Here is an 18,503-nt window from a genome sequence, read left to right as displayed (position 1 = left end):
GTCATTTGCTCTCCTCAAAACAGAAGTGTTAAATCATTGATCAGAGTGAAAAATAGTAAGAAATGAAAATGGACAGCTTATTGCTTGAATAGGACCTGCTAAAATCGCTTCTAGTAGTTGAGTCACAGAAAACATCAATTTTAGCTAATTAAGTTCTCTTAAATGCTGCATACAAAGGTCTGCATCATTGTATTTTACTACCTAGATTTTTCACAGAATATTATCTTGTGCTGAAAGGAAAACAGCTTGTAAACTTGGCTTCTGTAAAACAAAAGAGAATCAGCAGTGTGAAGTAGCAGGACCAGTTGAGGCTCGTGTACCCGTAACTGATTGCTGTAATTTGTGTACCTCATGTACATGTGGGCCTTATGATGGGAGGCGATGTGCCTTCCAGCTTGGATTGAATGTCCCAGCACTGTGGTATCCTCCATGCAGAGTTTACAATATGCTTTTCTTCTGACAGGAAAGGGCGGGAGAAGCCTGTGGGTGTGTGTATATATCCCTTATATATATATAAGGGCAGGGAGATCACTCACTAATTGCCATCATGGGCAAAACATTCTCAGTATAAAGGATATTAATATAATGTACCACCAATTGCTAATAGGCTGAAGTGAATTAAAACCGCCTCCCTGTCCATCCCATCCCACCTCCTCCCTGAGCAGTACAGGGGAATGGAGGTCAGTCTGTAACACTTTCTGTGCTGCTTCTCCATGGTTGCTCAAGCCCTGCTCTGCGTGGGTCCTTCTCCCCTTCCAATAGAAGTTGTCCTTCCCAAGCTGATCCCGTGTGGGCTTCTAGAACTGCCCCAACATGGGTCTGTACCATGGGGAGCCCATCTTTCAGAAGCTGCTCCAACAGTTTTCCATGGGCGGCAGTTCCTCCAGATGTCCTGCTCCATCCTGGGCTCCTCCATCACTGCACTTGGAGACCTGCTCAGTGCAGTGCCCTCAGGGCTGTGTGGGGACAGCCTGCTCCACTGTAGGCTTCTCCTGTGCTGCAGGGAGCTTCTGCTTCAGGCCTGGAGTATCTCTTGTCCTCCTTCTCTGACCCTGGGGGCTGCAGGGATGCTTCTCTCACTGCTCTCATCCAGCTGCTGGTTCACAATAGATTTCTCTTTCTTAAATCTGCTCTTTCAGAGGCACAACCAGCCTGTCTTGTGGCTGGGCTCTGGACAGTGGTGTGTATCCAGACAAGAGTTGATTGCAGCTGGCTCTTATCTGCCTTGCTGCAGCTTGTGGGCTTTTCTCACAGGGGCCGCACCTTCAGCTTCCCAGCTGCCAGAACCTTGCTATGTAAACCCAAACAAATGGACTCTCAAATACAAATCAAGAAATCCTTCGGCGCATCTCAGTTCAGCCTTGGAAGTCTATTTCAGGAATGGTCTCCTGACAGTCTCCATTCTGGAGGTGGGCAGTGCAGTCTGCCTTTGGAGAAGCCCTCAGCTTGTCTTGGTGAATCTGTATGGTATTTGATGTGCGTAGTAGGTCCTCAGGAGAACGTGTTTGACGTATAGGTCTTTTCCTGTTTGTGCTACTACATTGTAAGAGAGTTGCTTCTAGAGAACCAGCAGAGGAAGATAGTTTTTTGCGTCTCTTCCTGCATGATTTCCTCACCTTTTGTTAGCTGAAATGTGTGTTGAATTGAAGGAGTTCTGTACCTCACCTGTGTATAGACAGCTCAAGTATGCTATAGCATGCAATGAGTATAGTGTATTTAAGCTAAGTGAGCTCCCATTGGATATCCACAGCCTTTGGATCAAATCTTGAAAGAGTGTAAAGAATTTACATTGAAGTTGCTGTGGCTGTTAAGTTCTAGCAGTATTCTTAGCCCAGTCTGCTTAGTCATCCCAACTTTGTGTTAATTCTGAGATACCATTGCATCTCACCCTCTTGTCTGTCAGGCAGAAATGCTTCAATTGCAAACATAAATGTCCAATGAACTGAAGACTGACTGGAGGATATTTAAAAATATAAACATCCAACATGCGTGGTAGTTATGTGTACACGTCTTTCTTTTGCTTAGCCAAATGGCAGAGATGTGTGCACTCACTGCTCTGTCCTTTCTGGTAGATGTCTGGTAGATGTCTCATTACAGCAGGCATTAGAAAGCACAAGAAAAAGAAGTAGTTGCTTTTTTAAAGAGCATGTAGATCTTAAAAATAACAACAACAATATTAAAAAAATAAAGAATATGTCAAGTGTCTTTTTTTGTTGTTGTAAAGCTGATCAGTGTTCTGGTATAATTTTATTAAGTGTGTTAATTTGTGAGTTGTAAACTGTCCTTGCAGAGTCACGAGACGTTTTTTCTTGCCTATTAAGCTGAGCAGACAGGATTTAGGAAGCTGAAAAACGGTTTGTGCCGTGGCTAAAAGTAAGGATGACTCAGCTGAAATTTCTAATGATGGTTTGCAGCTGGGGAACTTAATAAGCCTGTGACTCAGCCACAGCCTTTACGGCTGCAGCCCTTGTATGAATGGCTTACGTGACCACAAGCTAAAACATAGTTGGGTGTTTTTATGTTGTACCAGTGTTAATTTCTGAGAACTGCCTGTATTTAGGTTGGACGTGGTTTTTTTTTTTTTTTTTTTTTTTTTTTTTTTTTTTTTTTTTTTTTTAACTGAAAGGAGTGATAAGAAATGAAAAGATTGCAGGGAAAAAATAGCAGCTGTGTATGTTGTGTGTTGTATCCAGCCAAGGAAGGAGTCCTAGATTCTGGCAGAAATAGGAGGAAGATAGAGAAGGAAAATATTTTTGTTTCAATGTTTTCAGAATATGTTTATGAAGGGGGAAAAAAAGGGTAGAAAATATCACTACATAGAAAATGGTTGCAGTTAAGGGAAAACCTACTTGAAAATTTTGGATTTTAAATCTTCTTTTTCTCTTTAGTTCTGTTTTCCTCTATTTTTAATTGTTTAACCAGCTAGGGACAGATAAAGGTGGGTGATTCTGAGCAGTGGGATGTTTTCAGCTTTGACGTTGGAGCAGAGCGGGCAGGCACCACAGCTCCTTTTGGCTCTGTTTCCTCGTCTGTAAAATGTAGATAGTAGCATTTGTTTTTGTGACGTGCTCAGGCTTTTGCAGATGAGATTACTGCTGTTAGGTCCCAGCAGTGGTGCTTGGTGCAGTTGCAAGGCGTGCAGCGGTCGGAAAAAATGCTGAGGAGGAAACTTTTGTTAAGGAGCTTTTGGACACACGCCTACCTGCCCAGGATGTGTTGCTTTCAAACAGGGGCCTGTAAGGTGTGCTTTGCCTGCTGAATACTGCACTGCTGGAAGATGCCAATAATAAACACACTGTCAAAGATGAATTTACTGCCATCATAAATAGCCCTTGTATCAATAATGGGACAGTGGTTACATTCTCATTAATTTAGTTTTGCTTTGATCATATGGAGGTTTTTCTTGTTTTCAAGAACGACGTTGAGAGAAGTAGGGAAGTGGTGAATTATACTGATGTACATCTTGTTGTTGCTGGATGGTAAATATGCTCAAGGTGAGCCTGCTGCTTCTCTCTACATGCTGTTCTTATGAATGGTAAATATGCTCAAGGTGAGCCTGCTGCTTCTCTCTACATGCTGTTGTTATGAATCACCAGAAACTCGCAACTGGATTTGCTGCATACAACTTTGAATTTGTGAGGCTGTTCTGCAAATAGTGATGTTATCTCATTCTATTTGTTCCTACTTTGTGCCAGATAATACTTCCACAACTGCATTTGGTCATTTGTGCATAATGGTTACAGTGGGAGATGGCTAGCATTGTCACCTTACTTTTCTGCAATCATAATGTAAAAATCCTGGTAAATGCTGTTAAAGATCCTAATTACTACATTTGAGTGTTGTCTGTTATAGTAGCTTTGTATAGCCAACAAAAATGAAACTGATGTTATCTTGTAAAGATTCTAAATTTCTGAGCTGTGAGAGGTTCAATAAAATTGGATGTGTCTCAGTACAGAGCTAGTCTATTACAGGTATAAATAAGCATGCAATAAGTTACAGAATAAGACAGCTGTATACATTTTTTTTCTCATGCCTTTTTTTAATAAAGGAGTTCTGTGATTGCTTTTTCTTGACTGTTTCCTTTTTTTTTTTTTTTCTTCCTCCTCAGGATTGGAATCTGACATGGCACACAGAAAATCCAGACTTCACCCAGTGCTTTCAGAACACAGTCTTGGTCTGGGTCCCTTGTATTTACTTGTGGGTCTGCTTCCCAGTGTACTTTCTATATCTTCGTTGTCATGACAGGGGTTACATCCAAATGTCAATCCTCAACAAAGCCAAAACGGTATGTGACTCCTTAAAATCATTACTTATTAGGCTGGGTGGGTTGAATCGAATGACCTCCAGAGATCCCTTCCAATCTTAACCATTCTGTGATTCTGTTTCTCTTGATTCAGTTTTGATTATTTATTTTTAGATGTAGCACAACCGGTTTTGTTGAACGTCAGTCTCTGCCGGTGTGTGCAATTCAACTGTAATTTGCTTCTACTTATGCTTGATTTCCAAGTGTTGTGTTTTTCTATTGCTTTCTGAAACTGATGTATTAAAAAAGCTGTTTAAATAGTTTGTAAGGCCAGTTAAAGCACACTATTTTGAGGCAACTCAAATGTATGGTACTGAAAGTTAATGAACTCCTTTCTTGTTAGATGGATTCAGTAGGTAAAACCAAATTATTCTTTCATGTTGTTGCTTAGAAGGATTGTCCAAAAGAGGTGATCTCATAGTGGTTCCTCTTCCATTAGCCTATTGCATGCAGCGTTCGTGCTGCCTGATCTGTGTGACCTCGTGTATAAAACACGCTTTTATATTGCAGGCTTTGGGCTTAATACTGTGGATAGTCTGCTGGGCAGACCTTTTCTACTCTTTCTGGGAAAGAAGTCAAAATATTTTTCGAGCTCCGTTTTTTCTCATTAGCCCTACTGTTCTGGGTATAACTATGGTAAGTTCTTCTGTTACATCCTTTGGTGGCACAAAGGCTTAATCACTAACGTGCATCTTACTCTTCTGCAGTGTTTTAACTCTTTAAGTTACAGTTTTATATATATATATATATATATGTACAGACTTAATCGACAGCTTAATTGCGAAGTGTTGAACCTGAAGTGTGTGCTTTCTTCTGGGGTGGCGGGAAACAACAAAACAAAACCAAAAGCTATCCTAGCTTTGTTTGGTGTGTTACCTGTTGACATGCAAGCCAGTGCTAGTTATCCTGCTTAATTTTAGTAGGCTTGAGCTACTCTTCATTTAATAACTTGATTCAGGTGTAGGGTGAAAGAATCAAGTTATGAGGAAATCTAGATAACACAAATTTCAATGAACTTCAAAAAAGATTGTTGAAGATGTTACCAACTTGTTACAAACTTTCTTTGTGTGGCATTTAGTGCCTGTTAGGTTTGATGGTGTGGTCCAAAGTCTTAAAATGCCATGCAAGGCATGCAGGTGTCATCTTCAACCTCTTCCTATCCTTGCTAAGTATTGTCTTCTTTCACTGCAGTATCTCTACAATGTCAGTTTCAAGGGAAATGCCCTGCTATTTGTTTATTAGCGGTTGTCTGACGTTTATCACAGGCATGGAATGATAGTGATTACACCTGCTATTTTTGGGGAGAGAACAATAAAAACCTGGAAGAGATTGGACATGAAATGTTAAATGAATACATTCTAGCATTCTACTTTGCATATGTGTGTAATGTGTTGTTTTAAAATCTCTCTTACAAATACATGTATCTTGTTTGTTGACAGTTGCTTGCCACGTTTTTGATACAACATGAAAGAATGAAAGGAGTACAGTCTTCAGGCGTGATGATGATTTTCTGGCTCATCTCATTGCTATGTGCCACAGTAATTTTTAGATCCAAAATTATGCTTGCCTTAAATACAGTAAGTGATTGCTAGCCTCGTTCAGTTGAAAATAATCTTGAAAACTGTAGTAGTAGAGTAGTTGCTTGCTAATTATGCCAGTCAAGTAGTTAATGATCCATTCAGTGTGCTTTCATTCCTCGGGTTATGAAAATAAAACAAGCAAGACTTAATGGCCTTGCTTTTCTGGTTTTGAAATGTTAGAGAAATTCACTGATCTTACTACAGTGACAGTTGTTAAGAACATTCTGCTAGCTGCTCCAGAGAGGGGTCCTCTCTGCTTGAATGCAGTAAGTGTGTGTAACGTTTGATTTGAAAGTGCTGAGAGTTTACATCTTCCTGTTGATTATACAGCAGATTTCCTGAAATGTTGTAATGTGCTCTCATGACTGTGGAGACAAAATAAGGTTGTTCAAGTGAAACACTTTTCTGTCAGTCTGCTTCTCAGCTAAACCACTTCAAATAGCAGATGAATTGTGGAGCTGCCTGCAAACAGAATTATCACTTTTCTTTCTTGAAACCCTTAAGCCATATTTTGTGAATTTTGAGAACTTTCAGCTTTTTTCTAGTTTTTTGTGAATGGGTTTTGTCTTTATCTGTGTGTCCCTCCCTCCTTATACTTTGTTTTCTTGGGAGTGTACTCTAGGTATCAGTCCCATCACAAACTGTGATGTAAATAGTGCTGCTCTGATTATTATTGTTGTTATTAATCATTATTTGATTTATGCTCACCGTTTTTCTTTGGAAACTCTGCTCTATCCAATGCATAAGTGCCTTGCTCTTCTGCAAATACTTTGGTGTCAAATTGGGGCATGTTGTGTTGATACAACACAAGTGTTAAGGAGCACTTCTTTACAGAAGTTTGTGCTGGTGAATTTATGGCACTGACTGAGTGAAAACAGAAAGCTTCTGTAAATGATAACCTTCGTCTTCTCCTCTGTTTTTACCTTCCCTTTACCTTTAATTTGCAGGGGTGGGTTCTAGTATAACATTTATGTGGTTAGCAGAGTTTACTGTAATGATCTATTTTATGTTGAAATGTTGTTTTAAGGATATCCCTCAGCCTTTTAATTACAAAATTACCTTCCTTTGCAGGACACTGAAGTGGATGCGTTTCGTTACGTCACTTTCTGCACCTACTTCATCCTGTTACTTGTACAGCTCATACTGTCTTGTTTCCCAGAAAAACCACCTTTGTTTTCTGAGGCAGTAAATGATCCTGTAAGTGTTAAGTCTATGCTGACTATTCTAAGTGAAATTGTAAGTGATGCTGTATGTTGCCACTGGTAGGCAATACAGTCTGCGTAAATATGCCTGGAGAAAAGGGTGTGCTATTGAGTCTTTGGATCTGCTTCATCTTTGAGTTCTTTTCATCCCAACTGGGGGTAAAAAGTAATTCACTACATTTATTATCAAAATATTCAAGCCTTCTTTGCTTTGATCATGATTACAGTAATTACAAGGTGCTTTGAAAACAGTTATTTGTTTTTGTGTTCTGAGTACTTCTGAGAGTGTCTCTCGTGGAAGTAGATGAGGCTGAGTATCTCCTCATTTCCTTTGATTTCTTAACTTGTCTGAGTTAAAACAAAATTTTGAGTTGCTATAAATTCATATTTACAAAGTTCTATAAAATATTTACTGACTTGTAGGGTGTTGGATTTGCTTGGAGTCATTTTGTTGCAAGTACATATGAATTCAATGTTTCTATAGTACTTATCTACTTTCAAGAATAATTAACTGTCTTGTAGTATCACTTTTCCCTACAAGGTTGAAAAACAAATTGTCACGTGAGGAGGAGAGGAAATGCAGAAGTCTGTTTTGCATTGCAATCAGGCAGTACACTTTAAAATAGAGCTTAATGGAGAAACCAAGTTGCACAAACATAAGTTGAAAAGTGCAGATCTTGGGGAAAAACTTGGCTCTCCTGTTTTAATTGTAGCTTTGTAATAATGTATGGTGAGTTTATAGATGGATACACAATAGTTGCTCCAATTATTGCTGATTAAAACTGTAGTGGATTGTGTTCCAAAGGAATGGCTGTTTTTAGCATCGTGTAGGCAGTGTTCAGGGTAGTGAAGAAGGGTCTCCACTGGAATTTGTGTAGTAAATCACTTTGTGCCTTTTGAGATTCTTCTGGATTCTCTATTATTTTAATCCAACCAGATTAAGAGAGGATATTAACCAGAAGAGGTTAAAGACAGCCATTGATCTGGATGCAGGACATGAGCTGGCTGTGTGCATTTGTAGGTCTGGATATATTGTTTCCCATATGTGTTGGTGAATGAGATGCAGGGCTTTTGGGGGTTTGTTTTGGGATGTTTGATTATTCTTTGTTTTGCTTTTCAGTTATTACTTGTGTGTTTGTTTTGATGGAATCTTAGCCCTTATGTACCAGAACAGTGCAGTTGAGCTCTTCTTTAGTGACACTAATTGTAACCAAATAACACATTCATGCTTTCATGATAACGTTCCTTGCATTAATATAGATAAACTTATGCTGTTTTATAACATTCCATCAACTATTTATGACTTATCGATAGGGTGCACTTCTATTTTTGTGAAATCCACAAAGCTAGACTTCCCTGTTTGTTGTTGTTTTTTTTCTTTATTGAACAAGTTCTAAACAGCATAAATGACAAATTTAATACTTTCGGAAGGAAAGCAATAATTCAGAAGCATCTTTTCTGGTTGATTTGTTTCTGATGTCTCTGTATCAGTTACGTTTATATGTGGATTGGTTTCTTTTTCTCTCCTTTAGAAGCCATGTCCAGAGTTCAGTGCATCTTTCCTGTCAAGAATCACCTTCTGGTGGATCACTGGGTAAGTCCAACACAGTACACAAAGCATCAGTTAGAATTATATCTTGGAATCCTGCTTTCTCAGTTAATTTGACAATAACCATGTAATGCTTATTTTTGCTATTTTGTCTGGCTGTTTTGTAAACAGATTAAATTGATATGTTTTTCAAACTTTTTTTTTCTTCCAAATCATGCTGTAGAGTCCCTTGTTACTTTTTGCATCTTTTGCCAGGTTCAGTTCCATCTGTGCCTTTGCCTTTGCTTTCCTGATCTCAGTTTTACATGTCTGAGCTGCATCCCAGGCCACACTGCCTGTGCGTTTCCTTCTTTTCCCTCAGTTTGACCATCAGGCTGTGATCACTACAGCCCAGGCTGTCTCCAGTCTTAACCTCTTTCATGATCTTCACTGGTGAGCAACAAGGCCAGTCATCCTTCTCCTCTGGCTGATCTTATCCTTAACGATCTCCTGGATTGTTTATAGCCCCCAGACCCATCCAGGTGGTTTAAATTCTCCCATCAGGATGAAAACCTGCAAGTGTAATTCTTCTTGTTGCTAAAACAGGAAGGCATCATCAACAGGCTTCTCCTTGATTAGGAGTTCTCTAGTAGACCCTTACCACCAGATGTCCTGTATTGATCTGATCCCTAATTTTTACTCACGAGCTCTCAACCTGATCATGGCTGTTTTTTAGTGGCAGCTCTTTGCAATCTCTCTACTTAATGACATAGAGGACAACTCTCCCATCCCTCTTTCTCTGCCCATTTCTTCTAAAAAGCTTTCCTGTTGTGTGATTTGTTCCATGGTGTTTTCATGATAGCAATTAAGTCATAGTTCTCAAATTGCATTGTGGTTTCCAACTCCTCCTACTTATTTCCCCTTCTGTATGCATTAGTGTAGAGGCACTTAAGCTGGGCTATCAGCTGTGTTACCTTCCTAGAGGTGGCATCCTTAATTCCTTTGGAACAATTCTGAGATTTTCCCCTAATATTTCCTAAAGTGTCAGTGTTCTCTGGCTCTTTTCAGTCACTCAGAACTACATCCCTCTCCCCAATCACACCTAGTTTAAAGCTCTGCTGATGAGTCCAGCCAGCTTGCTGCCCAGAGTATTCTTGACTCGCCTGGTCAACTGTGTCCCATCCAATGTCCCCATCTTCAGTTTCTTGAAGGTGTGACAGAGAACTCAAACCACTGAGCATGGCACCTTCCACACAGCCAGTCATTTAGTTCATTTATTCTCCTCCTTCTACCTGGGTCTCAGTCTCCAACTGAGGGGGTAGAGAAGAGTGTTGCCCATGCTCCAGATTCCTTCAGCATCTTTCCAAGGGACATAAAGTCTTTTCTGATGTTTCGTAGTTTCCTCATTACAGCCTCATGTGACCTGACTTGAAACAGCAGGAATGGTATTAGTTTTCTGGCTTTATTAGACGTGCTAGAAGTTCTTCATGCAACAAATGCAGGCTCCCTGTAGTCAGCAGACCTCTTTAGAGAGATTGTGACAAATGGGTGCCTCAGTGCCTCTGATTGAGGAGTCCTCAATTACTAATAACTCTCCACCTGTTTTTGGTGGTTCTAATACGGATGCTTCATTGGACCAGCTTAATGTCATCGTCCCTTCTTGGGTCTTGACTGTTACCCATGCCCTCTCCTTTTTCCAGACCGAGAGCCTCACATCTGTTGCTTAGGAACTCTTTATAAGTTAAGGGGAGACTCCTCCAGCTTTGAGCTGAAATGAGAGTCTGGTCTCCTGCATTTTATTGTGGTCTGAATGCTTAGGATTGAAAACTGGCTTAGCTCCTTCTGCTTGCAGGGACTTCCATTGGGGTTGTTGGTCAGCTCGTGTCAATTCACAACACCATGCAGCAGCCTCTCAAATTTTCAGGTACTATGCTGTGTGCTGCTGGTGGTTTCTTGCAGCCCGGTTACTTGCTCAGAAATTTAATTGAGCTGGAAACAATTGAACCCATAACATCCACCTCTGCCCTAATGTTTTTGTGTGTTTAAACACAGAAAGATGGTAAATATTATTTGTGTATATTTGTGGTTGGCTCTTGGCCAGAGTTGAAAATAATTTGGCCAGATGAAAATAATTGCTTCATACAGTGAAAAGCTAATAAAGATTTTGCAGCTTAGTAGGCATGAGAATATTAGTCAGTGGCTGATTTTCAAGATACCACTTAATCCTTTTATTTTCTTTTCCCTGAAATTTGTATTTGACATATCCTGAATCCTTAGCTCTTTTGGTGCCTATTTCTCAGTAAAGATCAGAAGATTGTATGCAACTAAATTCCTTCTTAACATCAGGACCTGTGTTGCTGCAGATAACAATTCTTGCAAACAGAGCTGGCTTTGTTTCTGGGCAGAATCTTGTTTTGTGATATGTATGACACTGATATTCTCAAATATATAGTGTTAATTCTTTCTCCTGCAGATTGATGATTCAGGGTTATCGGAGACCTCTGGAAGCTAAGGATTTGTGGTCATTAAACAAAGAGGATACATCTGAGCAGATAGTGCCAGGTTTGGCAAGAAACTGGGCAAAAGAATGGGCAAAGACCAAGAGGTGAGTTAACTATCCTATTACTGATAGAGCTCTCATTAAGAAATGAAAACCACTTTGTTAAAATGTTATGGATTCTCTGTGTATTTCTAAAATGCTAAGAAGGAGGAAATAACCGTGTGGATGTACCTGCTGGAGAATACTAGGGAAGGTAAGGCATACTGGTGCTCAGAAACCATGCTGGAAGGATCTGAGTGTTGCTGTAGTAGGGAGGCCATCCAGGGTCTAGGATAGATGAGTGTTCTGAAGGATATGATAGTTCCTCTGAGGTGTAAGGGTTCAGAAACTCAAGTTACTTGGCACTTGCTTAGAAGTGTTTGTCACGTATTACTGAATCTGCTTTGGCAAGGCTCAAAGGGACAACTCTGTATTTGTCCTTAAATGCATACAGAATAGAAAGCAAATTGGATTGTGTTTCTTTTTCAAGAGGAGTTGCACCAAGTTTTGCATGAGACCTTCATGTTCTAAAGCTGATTACTGTAAGTTTTAATGTATAGGAGTTTTTAATCCCCCTGGGAGGGAATGTTTTCTCACAAACTTCAACCATGTAATACAGGAGCTTGAGCTCCCTCTATAGTTAGTGAAGCCTCAGGAGTTCAGGGTGTAAACTGAGAAGCTGCTTTCTTTCCTTTGACCATATAGGGAGCTTGAGCACCTAAACAAGATGTCTAAAATTAGAAAGACTGCATGCCTGTAGTTTCCATTCTACTTTCATCATCTCTTACTTCATCAAATAGAAGTACCTTTTCATTGAAGGAAGAATACTTGCTTGTTTCCATAGTGTATTTTTACATATAGCTTGTCCTCAGAAGTTCGGAAGTATGTAGTTTAACATAAGCCAGGTGTGTGGAATGGGTGTATTCAGCTCATTGGGGATGACGACATAAGTCTGACTGCAGAATTTTAACCCCTGTGGTACAATGAGGCCTTGATTTTGATCAAAGTTCAGTATACTGAATCCTAGAATAATAATAACACTTTTTTTTTAATGAATTTAATGCAGATTACAGCCCTGTTCCTCATTCCCCTATAGTGCTATAGGAAAGATTGACCAGGAATGTTATCTACCCATATGAGGAAGATCATTTCTGAATGCCTGTTCATCTAGCTATGGCAGTGTAATTAAAAAGGTGGTTGATTGGCAATAAAACCTGGTTACACTATTAAAAACTGTGGTGTATGGCTGTGTGTGTTGCTGGACACTTGCTGTTGCTAAAATGAAGAATGATGCAAGAGGCACAGGCCGGTGAGTTGGCTAGGATCAGAAGCTAAACAGCCTAGCTGAAATAAATGTCTCATTTGTATACTGTGCGTTTTTCCATTTGGCTTTATACTTGTATAAAGGTTGCATTGTGTACCTTCAATATGTTATAACTCTTATTTCAGGCAACCTTTGAACATGCTATACTCATCCAAAAAGCAACAAAAATCAAGTGATTCCAATGGTGAAGTGACGGAGGAGGCTGAAGCTTTGATTATAAAACCATCTCAAAGGAGCTCTGAGGCATCTTTATCCAAGGTGTTATATAAAACTTTTGGACCATATTTTCTCATGAGCTTCCTGTTTAAAGCAGCGCATGATCTCTTGATGTTTGCAGGCCCAGAGATTTTGAAGTAAGACCTGTTTACTTTATTATTGAATTAAAAGTAAGCAGACAGGTTTGTGAGTACGCTGATATTTCAGTCAGTTACCAAACTGTTTTGCCTGTAGCTGGATCAGTTGGGTGCAGCTATCATCCAAATTATCATGCACACAGATTACTTTGATCCATTGGTTTTCAAACTATAACATCACGTATCAAATGTTTGATGTTATTTGATTCCACCATGAAGAAAGTGTGGCAAAAGCATAACCAGCAATTACAGGAGAGTGTATTTGTTTCTTACCAGTGATGACTGTGGAAGTCAGAAGTCTAAAGGTTTTTATAACCACAAGTCACAATATGTGTTGTAACACTGGGCAAAAGCAGTAGGAGAGATTTTATTACTTTGAGGTGAGAAGTAGTAAAACAACTTTAAGTAGCTGCATGTTTGCTGGAGGAAATATAAAACTTTTCACTCAGGGAACGCTGTACATGTAAGATGTGAAGTTTTTGTTTTAAAGGAGTACATTGTTAGCAGTGAGTACTGGTATAAAATTGTGTCCTGTTGCTGAGAAGTTAGCTTAAGTGTTTTATTTAAGTTTTGCACTTTGGGTACTGGCATGGCCCACAGAACGTTTGGAATAATCGTATTGTAACCTTGAAACTTCCTTTTGAGTTGCATAAGTCAAGAATGCTAATGCCTCTCTCCACAGATTGCTAATCAACTTCGTAAATAACAAAAGTGCCCCAAACTGGCAAGGCTACTTCTATACAGGGCTGCTGTTTGTTTGTTCATGTCTTCAGACATTGATTCTTCATCAGTATTTTCATATTTGTTTTGTAACTGGAATGAGGCTGAAAACAGCTGTTGTTGGGGTAATCTATCGAAAGGTAGGTGCTTCCTCTCAGTATACATCTCCAGTGACTTTGTGAGTGCACTGTTGAAGTCTGAGTAACTCAAGTAGTTTGGAATCAGCCCAGCAGAATCTCATAACTCTTAATAGAAGTAAAAGAGTATCTGACTTATAAATACAAAGATTGGAAATGAAATAATTTTGAGAATAATTAGTTGAAGTTCTGGTGCCCTTTTCTTCCCACCGGCAAAGAAGAAACTTTGTCACATTTAAATTGGGGGTCAAACTGCTTCAGCTTGTGCAAAAATTAAGATACATCCACATTCTATGATTTTGTGATTTGCACTTTCATCTGTGAATTAACAGACAGCACTACCTCATCTTGGAGTAAGCTGGAACGTTTTAGAAGGCTCTGGATTGGTTGCTCTGTGTGAGAAAAATGTGTGACAAGAAGTGAGGGTTCCACTTTTTAGAGTTAAAAAGGGAAGCAAGCAACCTTCCTGCCCCTACAAGCAATAAAAACACCAACTAACCCTAACCACAAATACCTGCTTGCTATTTTTAATTTAACCCAGATCAACCCCATCAACTCGCATTAGATGTGCAAAGTAGAATATTGAAGCATGAAAAGAATTGCTTGTAATTACAAAGTTAGTTGCTTTGTAAAGCAGTTACGTTTTAGAGGACAAAAAGCAAATAAGTAGACCTTTTTTCATGATGCATGATTTTTATTTTTATTTTTAATTCTTTATTTTAAAAATCTGCACCTAGGCTCTTGTTATCACAAATTCTGCCAGAAAGACTTCTACTGTGGGTGAAATTGTGAATCTAATGTCTGTGGATGCTCAGAGATTCATGGACTTGGCTACATATATAAACATGATCTGGTCTGCACCTCTTCAGGTGATACTAGCACTGTACTTACTGTGGCAGGTGAGCATTGTGTTTCTTGTTTCCTGCATGACTGCAGAGAGCTGTTGCTCAGGCCAGTGGAGCATTTAAAGCAAAATAGAGCAAATGCTGTTCAGAAAACTTTCAGAGCTAGATTTGTCACTGTCAATAAGTGTTTGACTCAAGATCTTAAATACTTATTGAAAACTCTTTTGTTACAATCAGATGTTTTTCTCCTCAGAATTTAGGTCCTTCTGTGCTGGCAGGTGTTGCTGTCATGATTCTTCTGGTTCCTGTGAATGCTGTGATGGCAATGAAAACAAAAACATATCAGGTAAGAAACTTCTGTGTATGTGACAGTGATTTTAAGAAACACGTACTACTGTGACTTGTTTCTACAAATCTACTATGTTCTTTCTGATAAAAACTTCATTACTGAGTTAAATACATTTCCCTCAACTGCTGGTAATTTATTTGAATGAAACCTTTTAGATCTGGGTGTTCAATGAAATATCCTGCAGCATTTGGTTCCTGCACGGGACAAGTAGGAGTACACAGCCGTGCTGTCACGGGTAATAGCTGTCTAGGATAACAGTCTTGGTGGAAGCCTGCAAACTGCGCTGGGTGCTGAGTCAGAACATCCGTTCAGGTTTCGCTCAGCCCTTGTTAAAATATTTTCTTTGCAGATCTTATTCTCCTAATGTTCTGTCGTCTTACTGCTGAATAGAAAGCTTTTTGACTTAGTACACCATGAGAAAGCCACTGATAGTGCTGCAAATAAAGCAAAAACAAATTTGGGCTGAGGTTAGATGCAAAGTAGACTTTCAGTTGTGTGAAGAATTCTTTTAATTGGTGTAAAACCAATTGTTGCGGTGATTCTGCATGCTTGCTTGTTAAGATTGTGTCTCAGATTTCTTGCTTGGAAGTTCGTAAGCTTTTGATGATAATGAGGCAAATTTCATCATTGCAAAATAGAAGTTAAAACCTTTGTGGTTCTGCCAAGTACTGTGCTTTGCTAATTATTCATTGCACTGTTGTTTTCAGGTGGCACAGATGAAGAGCAAAGACAACAGAATTAAGCTGATGAATGAAATTCTTAATGGGATTAAAGTTCTAAAACTTTATGCTTGGGAATTAGCCTTTAGAGAAAAGGTACTGGAGATCAGACAGAAAGAGCTCAAAGTCCTAAAGAAATCTGCTTACCTTGCTGCAGTGGGTACCTTCACTTGGGTTTGTGCTCCTTTTTTGGTAAGTGAAACAAATTTGTAGGCCTGTTCTTCTCTTTTGGGTCATATTTTCCAAAACAGTGTTTGAGAACTTTTTTTTTTTATGGAAAAGTGGGAATTACCTCTGCAGTAGTGGGAAACTGGACTCTTTTGTCTTCAGTTCCCTGGGAAAAGGTGTTTCTGTTTTACGTGGATCTTAATAACATGCATGTTGAATGCATCTAGATGTTGATGACGGTTATTTGAAAATAAAAACCTCTTGTGTTCCCTTACCGTTTTTACTGCTATACTCAAGGGACCTAAGACTAAAAGTACTGTCAGATTAGGAAGATTACTGTGTGCACAGCACCCTCCAGCTGGTAGTTGTGGCTGACAGCAGAGAGGAACTTCCTTATTTCAGTATGTTTCTGGAAGCAGCAGGTCCTTGGTCAATTGGAACAATGCACAAGAAGCGTGCCTCCAGCCTGGGTTCTCCCCACATCTATTTAAGAACAGTGTGGAGAGGTAAAGCTATTGCAAAGCCCAGGACTGCATTAAATTCTTATTATTAAAAATATTCTCGGTATGTGAAACATCTCTGCTGTGTCTGTGGTTAGCTTACATTCAAACTAATGAACGGGAGAGAGGAGTGAGATCACATCAAAATTGCTTCAGACCCTATTAGAACAATGGGGCATTGCTCTTCTGCATAGAGGCAAATAGAAGCCATTACTACATTAGGATAAAATATGTACTGTTCCAGTTGAAGGTGTTTAAATGTACTTTCCAGTCTCAAATTCCTTCCCTTCAAGCATTTAGTGTTTATATTATTTTCTGGGCATGATGAAAGGCAGAAGAAGCAGTGCCCTGGATAGGAAACATAAGCTGCATTCTTTAGCAAATGCTTTCCTATAACAAGTCTGAGATGGTTTTAATATAAATATATTATTAAATGAAGTTTCTAAATAAAACTATGCAGGTGGACTCCTTCATGCTGCTCTGCAGAATCTGGGAAAACAAATTCCCTTGATGAGCAGCTTTGTTTCAGTGCATGTTGTGTTTGTGGCAATAGGCCTGAACCTCAAGGGTTTGCCACTGTTGCAAGGCTGCCGTTTAGTTGTGCTGTTTCCTAGATCTTTATTGGTGGTAAATGTTCTTCTGTGAACTTCTGATTAAAGAATTACGCGCATGCCTACTTGAAAGCACTTCTGAAATGCAAAATACTTTCTCTTCTACTTTCTCTTCTACTTCTCCGGTTTCAATGGCTGGGGCTCTTCACCACATTGTTTAATAATGCTGTCAGGAAGCTATTCATTGTGCTGTATCTCCCACAGTGCTGTCTGTGCTGATAAAGTTCTATTTCAGACTAGTTGCTGACAACACAGGAGTGCAGACATGCTGCTTCTGAAGTTATTCTTTGGGTCCTGTCATGTTTTTATTCTCTGTGGGAGGGCTTTCTTGCTGGGATATGATTGTCCAAACTTAGGACTGTACAAACAAACTACTGGACCAGGCACAGCTGAGTCAGCCACTGTAAGATGGACAAGGCTTGTCTTCACAGCAGTCAGATTTTAAACATAAATTAGCTAATTAGTTCACACCTTGTAGGAGAGAGGTTATCAGTGGTTAAACAACCTTGTTTTGCTGTGTCAGTTTCTTGTTATATACAGAGGTGTGAGTGCTGTCGTCACGAAAGGAAACAGAGTAAGAGGAATAGGCGTATTGTGATTGGGAAGGATTGCGCTGTTTTTCTTTGGCTTAACTTTGCTTTAGTTTTATTATAATTTAATCAACATAATTTTGAAGAATGTAGATATGTATGGCTTTTATTTGTATATCTTGATGATAATGATTTATTGTCATTTTCTTGTTCTGAATAAAAGTTAAGTTTTTCTATTGTGAACTGTTCAGGTAATTCTTGCAACGCAGTAACATTTAAAATTTCTTAGAAAATCTACCCTTGTTAAAGAGGGCTGTACTTTGATACCTAGGGTTGTGGTGGTCCCTATGGAATATAAAATAGGCCAGCACTGGGATATTTCCAACTTTTCAGTCTATGTACATTACTTATCTAGGGTCTGTGATCGATTTAGAAGTGAAGGAGAGCAGGGACAAAGGCTAGCAATCATTCCTTCCCTTCCCTTCTCAGGTAGTGCAACCACAGGTAGCCTGGGACGTCGGTGGCTTCCCCCTCACTGTGTGCAGAAAGTGAACACTGGACTCCTTCTCAGAAGTTTTCCAAGAGGCACCATCAACTTTTTTTTTTTTTTTTTTTTTCCCCACAATATATTTAAATCAAGTGTTTGTTCTGGGAGGTGCTTGCCGGAGTACAGGGTTTACCAGAATGTTGCTCTTTGATTTTAGACCTCTGGCTTAAAAAAGGTGTTGCTCTAATCATAACCATCACGCTTTGTGTTTCAGGTTGCCTTGTCCACATTTGCTGTGTATGTCAAAGTAGACGAGAACAATGTCCTGGATGCTCAGAAGGCATTTGTATCCCTAGCTTTATTCAACATTCTCAGGTTTCCGTTGAACATACTTCCTATGGTTATCAGCAGCATAGTAGAAGTAAGATTTCATTCATTAACAGGCTTTTCTGTGTCACTGGTTGGAAAGAGTACAGTTGTGTGCTCAAATAACATTTGCTGGTTATGATGAAATTCAGTCATCTCAAAATAAACTTTGCATTTCCTCTATATTGAATGCTGTACAGGCAAAATTATCAATCTTGGGTGTGGTGGATGAGCGTACCTGA

The 18,503-nt window shown here is 39.3% G+C and overlaps 1 protein-coding gene across 4 annotated transcripts in view; it reads left to right on the top strand.

The window, feature by feature from the left end:
* Nucleotides 1–18,503, top strand: part of LOC122165110 (multidrug resistance-associated protein 1) — a 47,648-nt gene that overhangs the window by 6,854 nt on the left and 22,291 nt on the right. For 2 of the 4 annotated variants that reach the window (XM_042827789.1, XM_042827786.1), the window contains exons 2-13: nt 4,109–4,285; nt 4,814–4,939; nt 5,743–5,880; nt 6,955–7,080; nt 8,618–8,679; nt 11,087–11,218; nt 12,602–12,829; nt 13,512–13,689; nt 14,424–14,585; nt 14,785–14,877; nt 15,588–15,791; nt 18,170–18,316. In XM_042827789.1, the coding sequence (XP_042683723.1) occupies nt 4,109–4,285; nt 4,814–4,939; nt 5,743–5,880; nt 6,955–7,080; nt 8,618–8,679; nt 11,087–11,218; nt 12,602–12,829; nt 13,512–13,689; nt 14,424–14,585; nt 14,785–14,877; nt 15,588–15,791; nt 18,170–18,316 (1,773 nt within the window). Of the gene's footprint in view, nt 1–3,470; nt 3,495–3,526; nt 3,551–4,108; nt 4,286–4,813; nt 4,940–5,742; nt 5,881–6,954; nt 7,081–8,617; nt 8,680–11,086; nt 11,219–12,601; nt 12,830–13,511; nt 13,690–14,423; nt 14,586–14,784; nt 14,878–15,587; nt 15,792–18,169; nt 18,317–18,503 lie in introns of those variants that run through there. The other 2 variants (XM_042827787.1, XM_042827788.1) reach the window with 2 other exon arrangements.

This window comes from Centrocercus urophasianus, unplaced genomic scaffold (assembly GCF_019232065.1).
Source record: "Centrocercus urophasianus isolate 14NV4802_14NV808 unplaced genomic scaffold, USGS_Curo_1.0 seq_29, whole genome shotgun sequence".
Lineage (NCBI taxonomy): Eukaryota > Metazoa > Chordata > Aves > Galliformes > Phasianidae > Centrocercus > Centrocercus urophasianus.
This window is presented reverse-complemented; position numbering and strand designations above follow the sequence as displayed.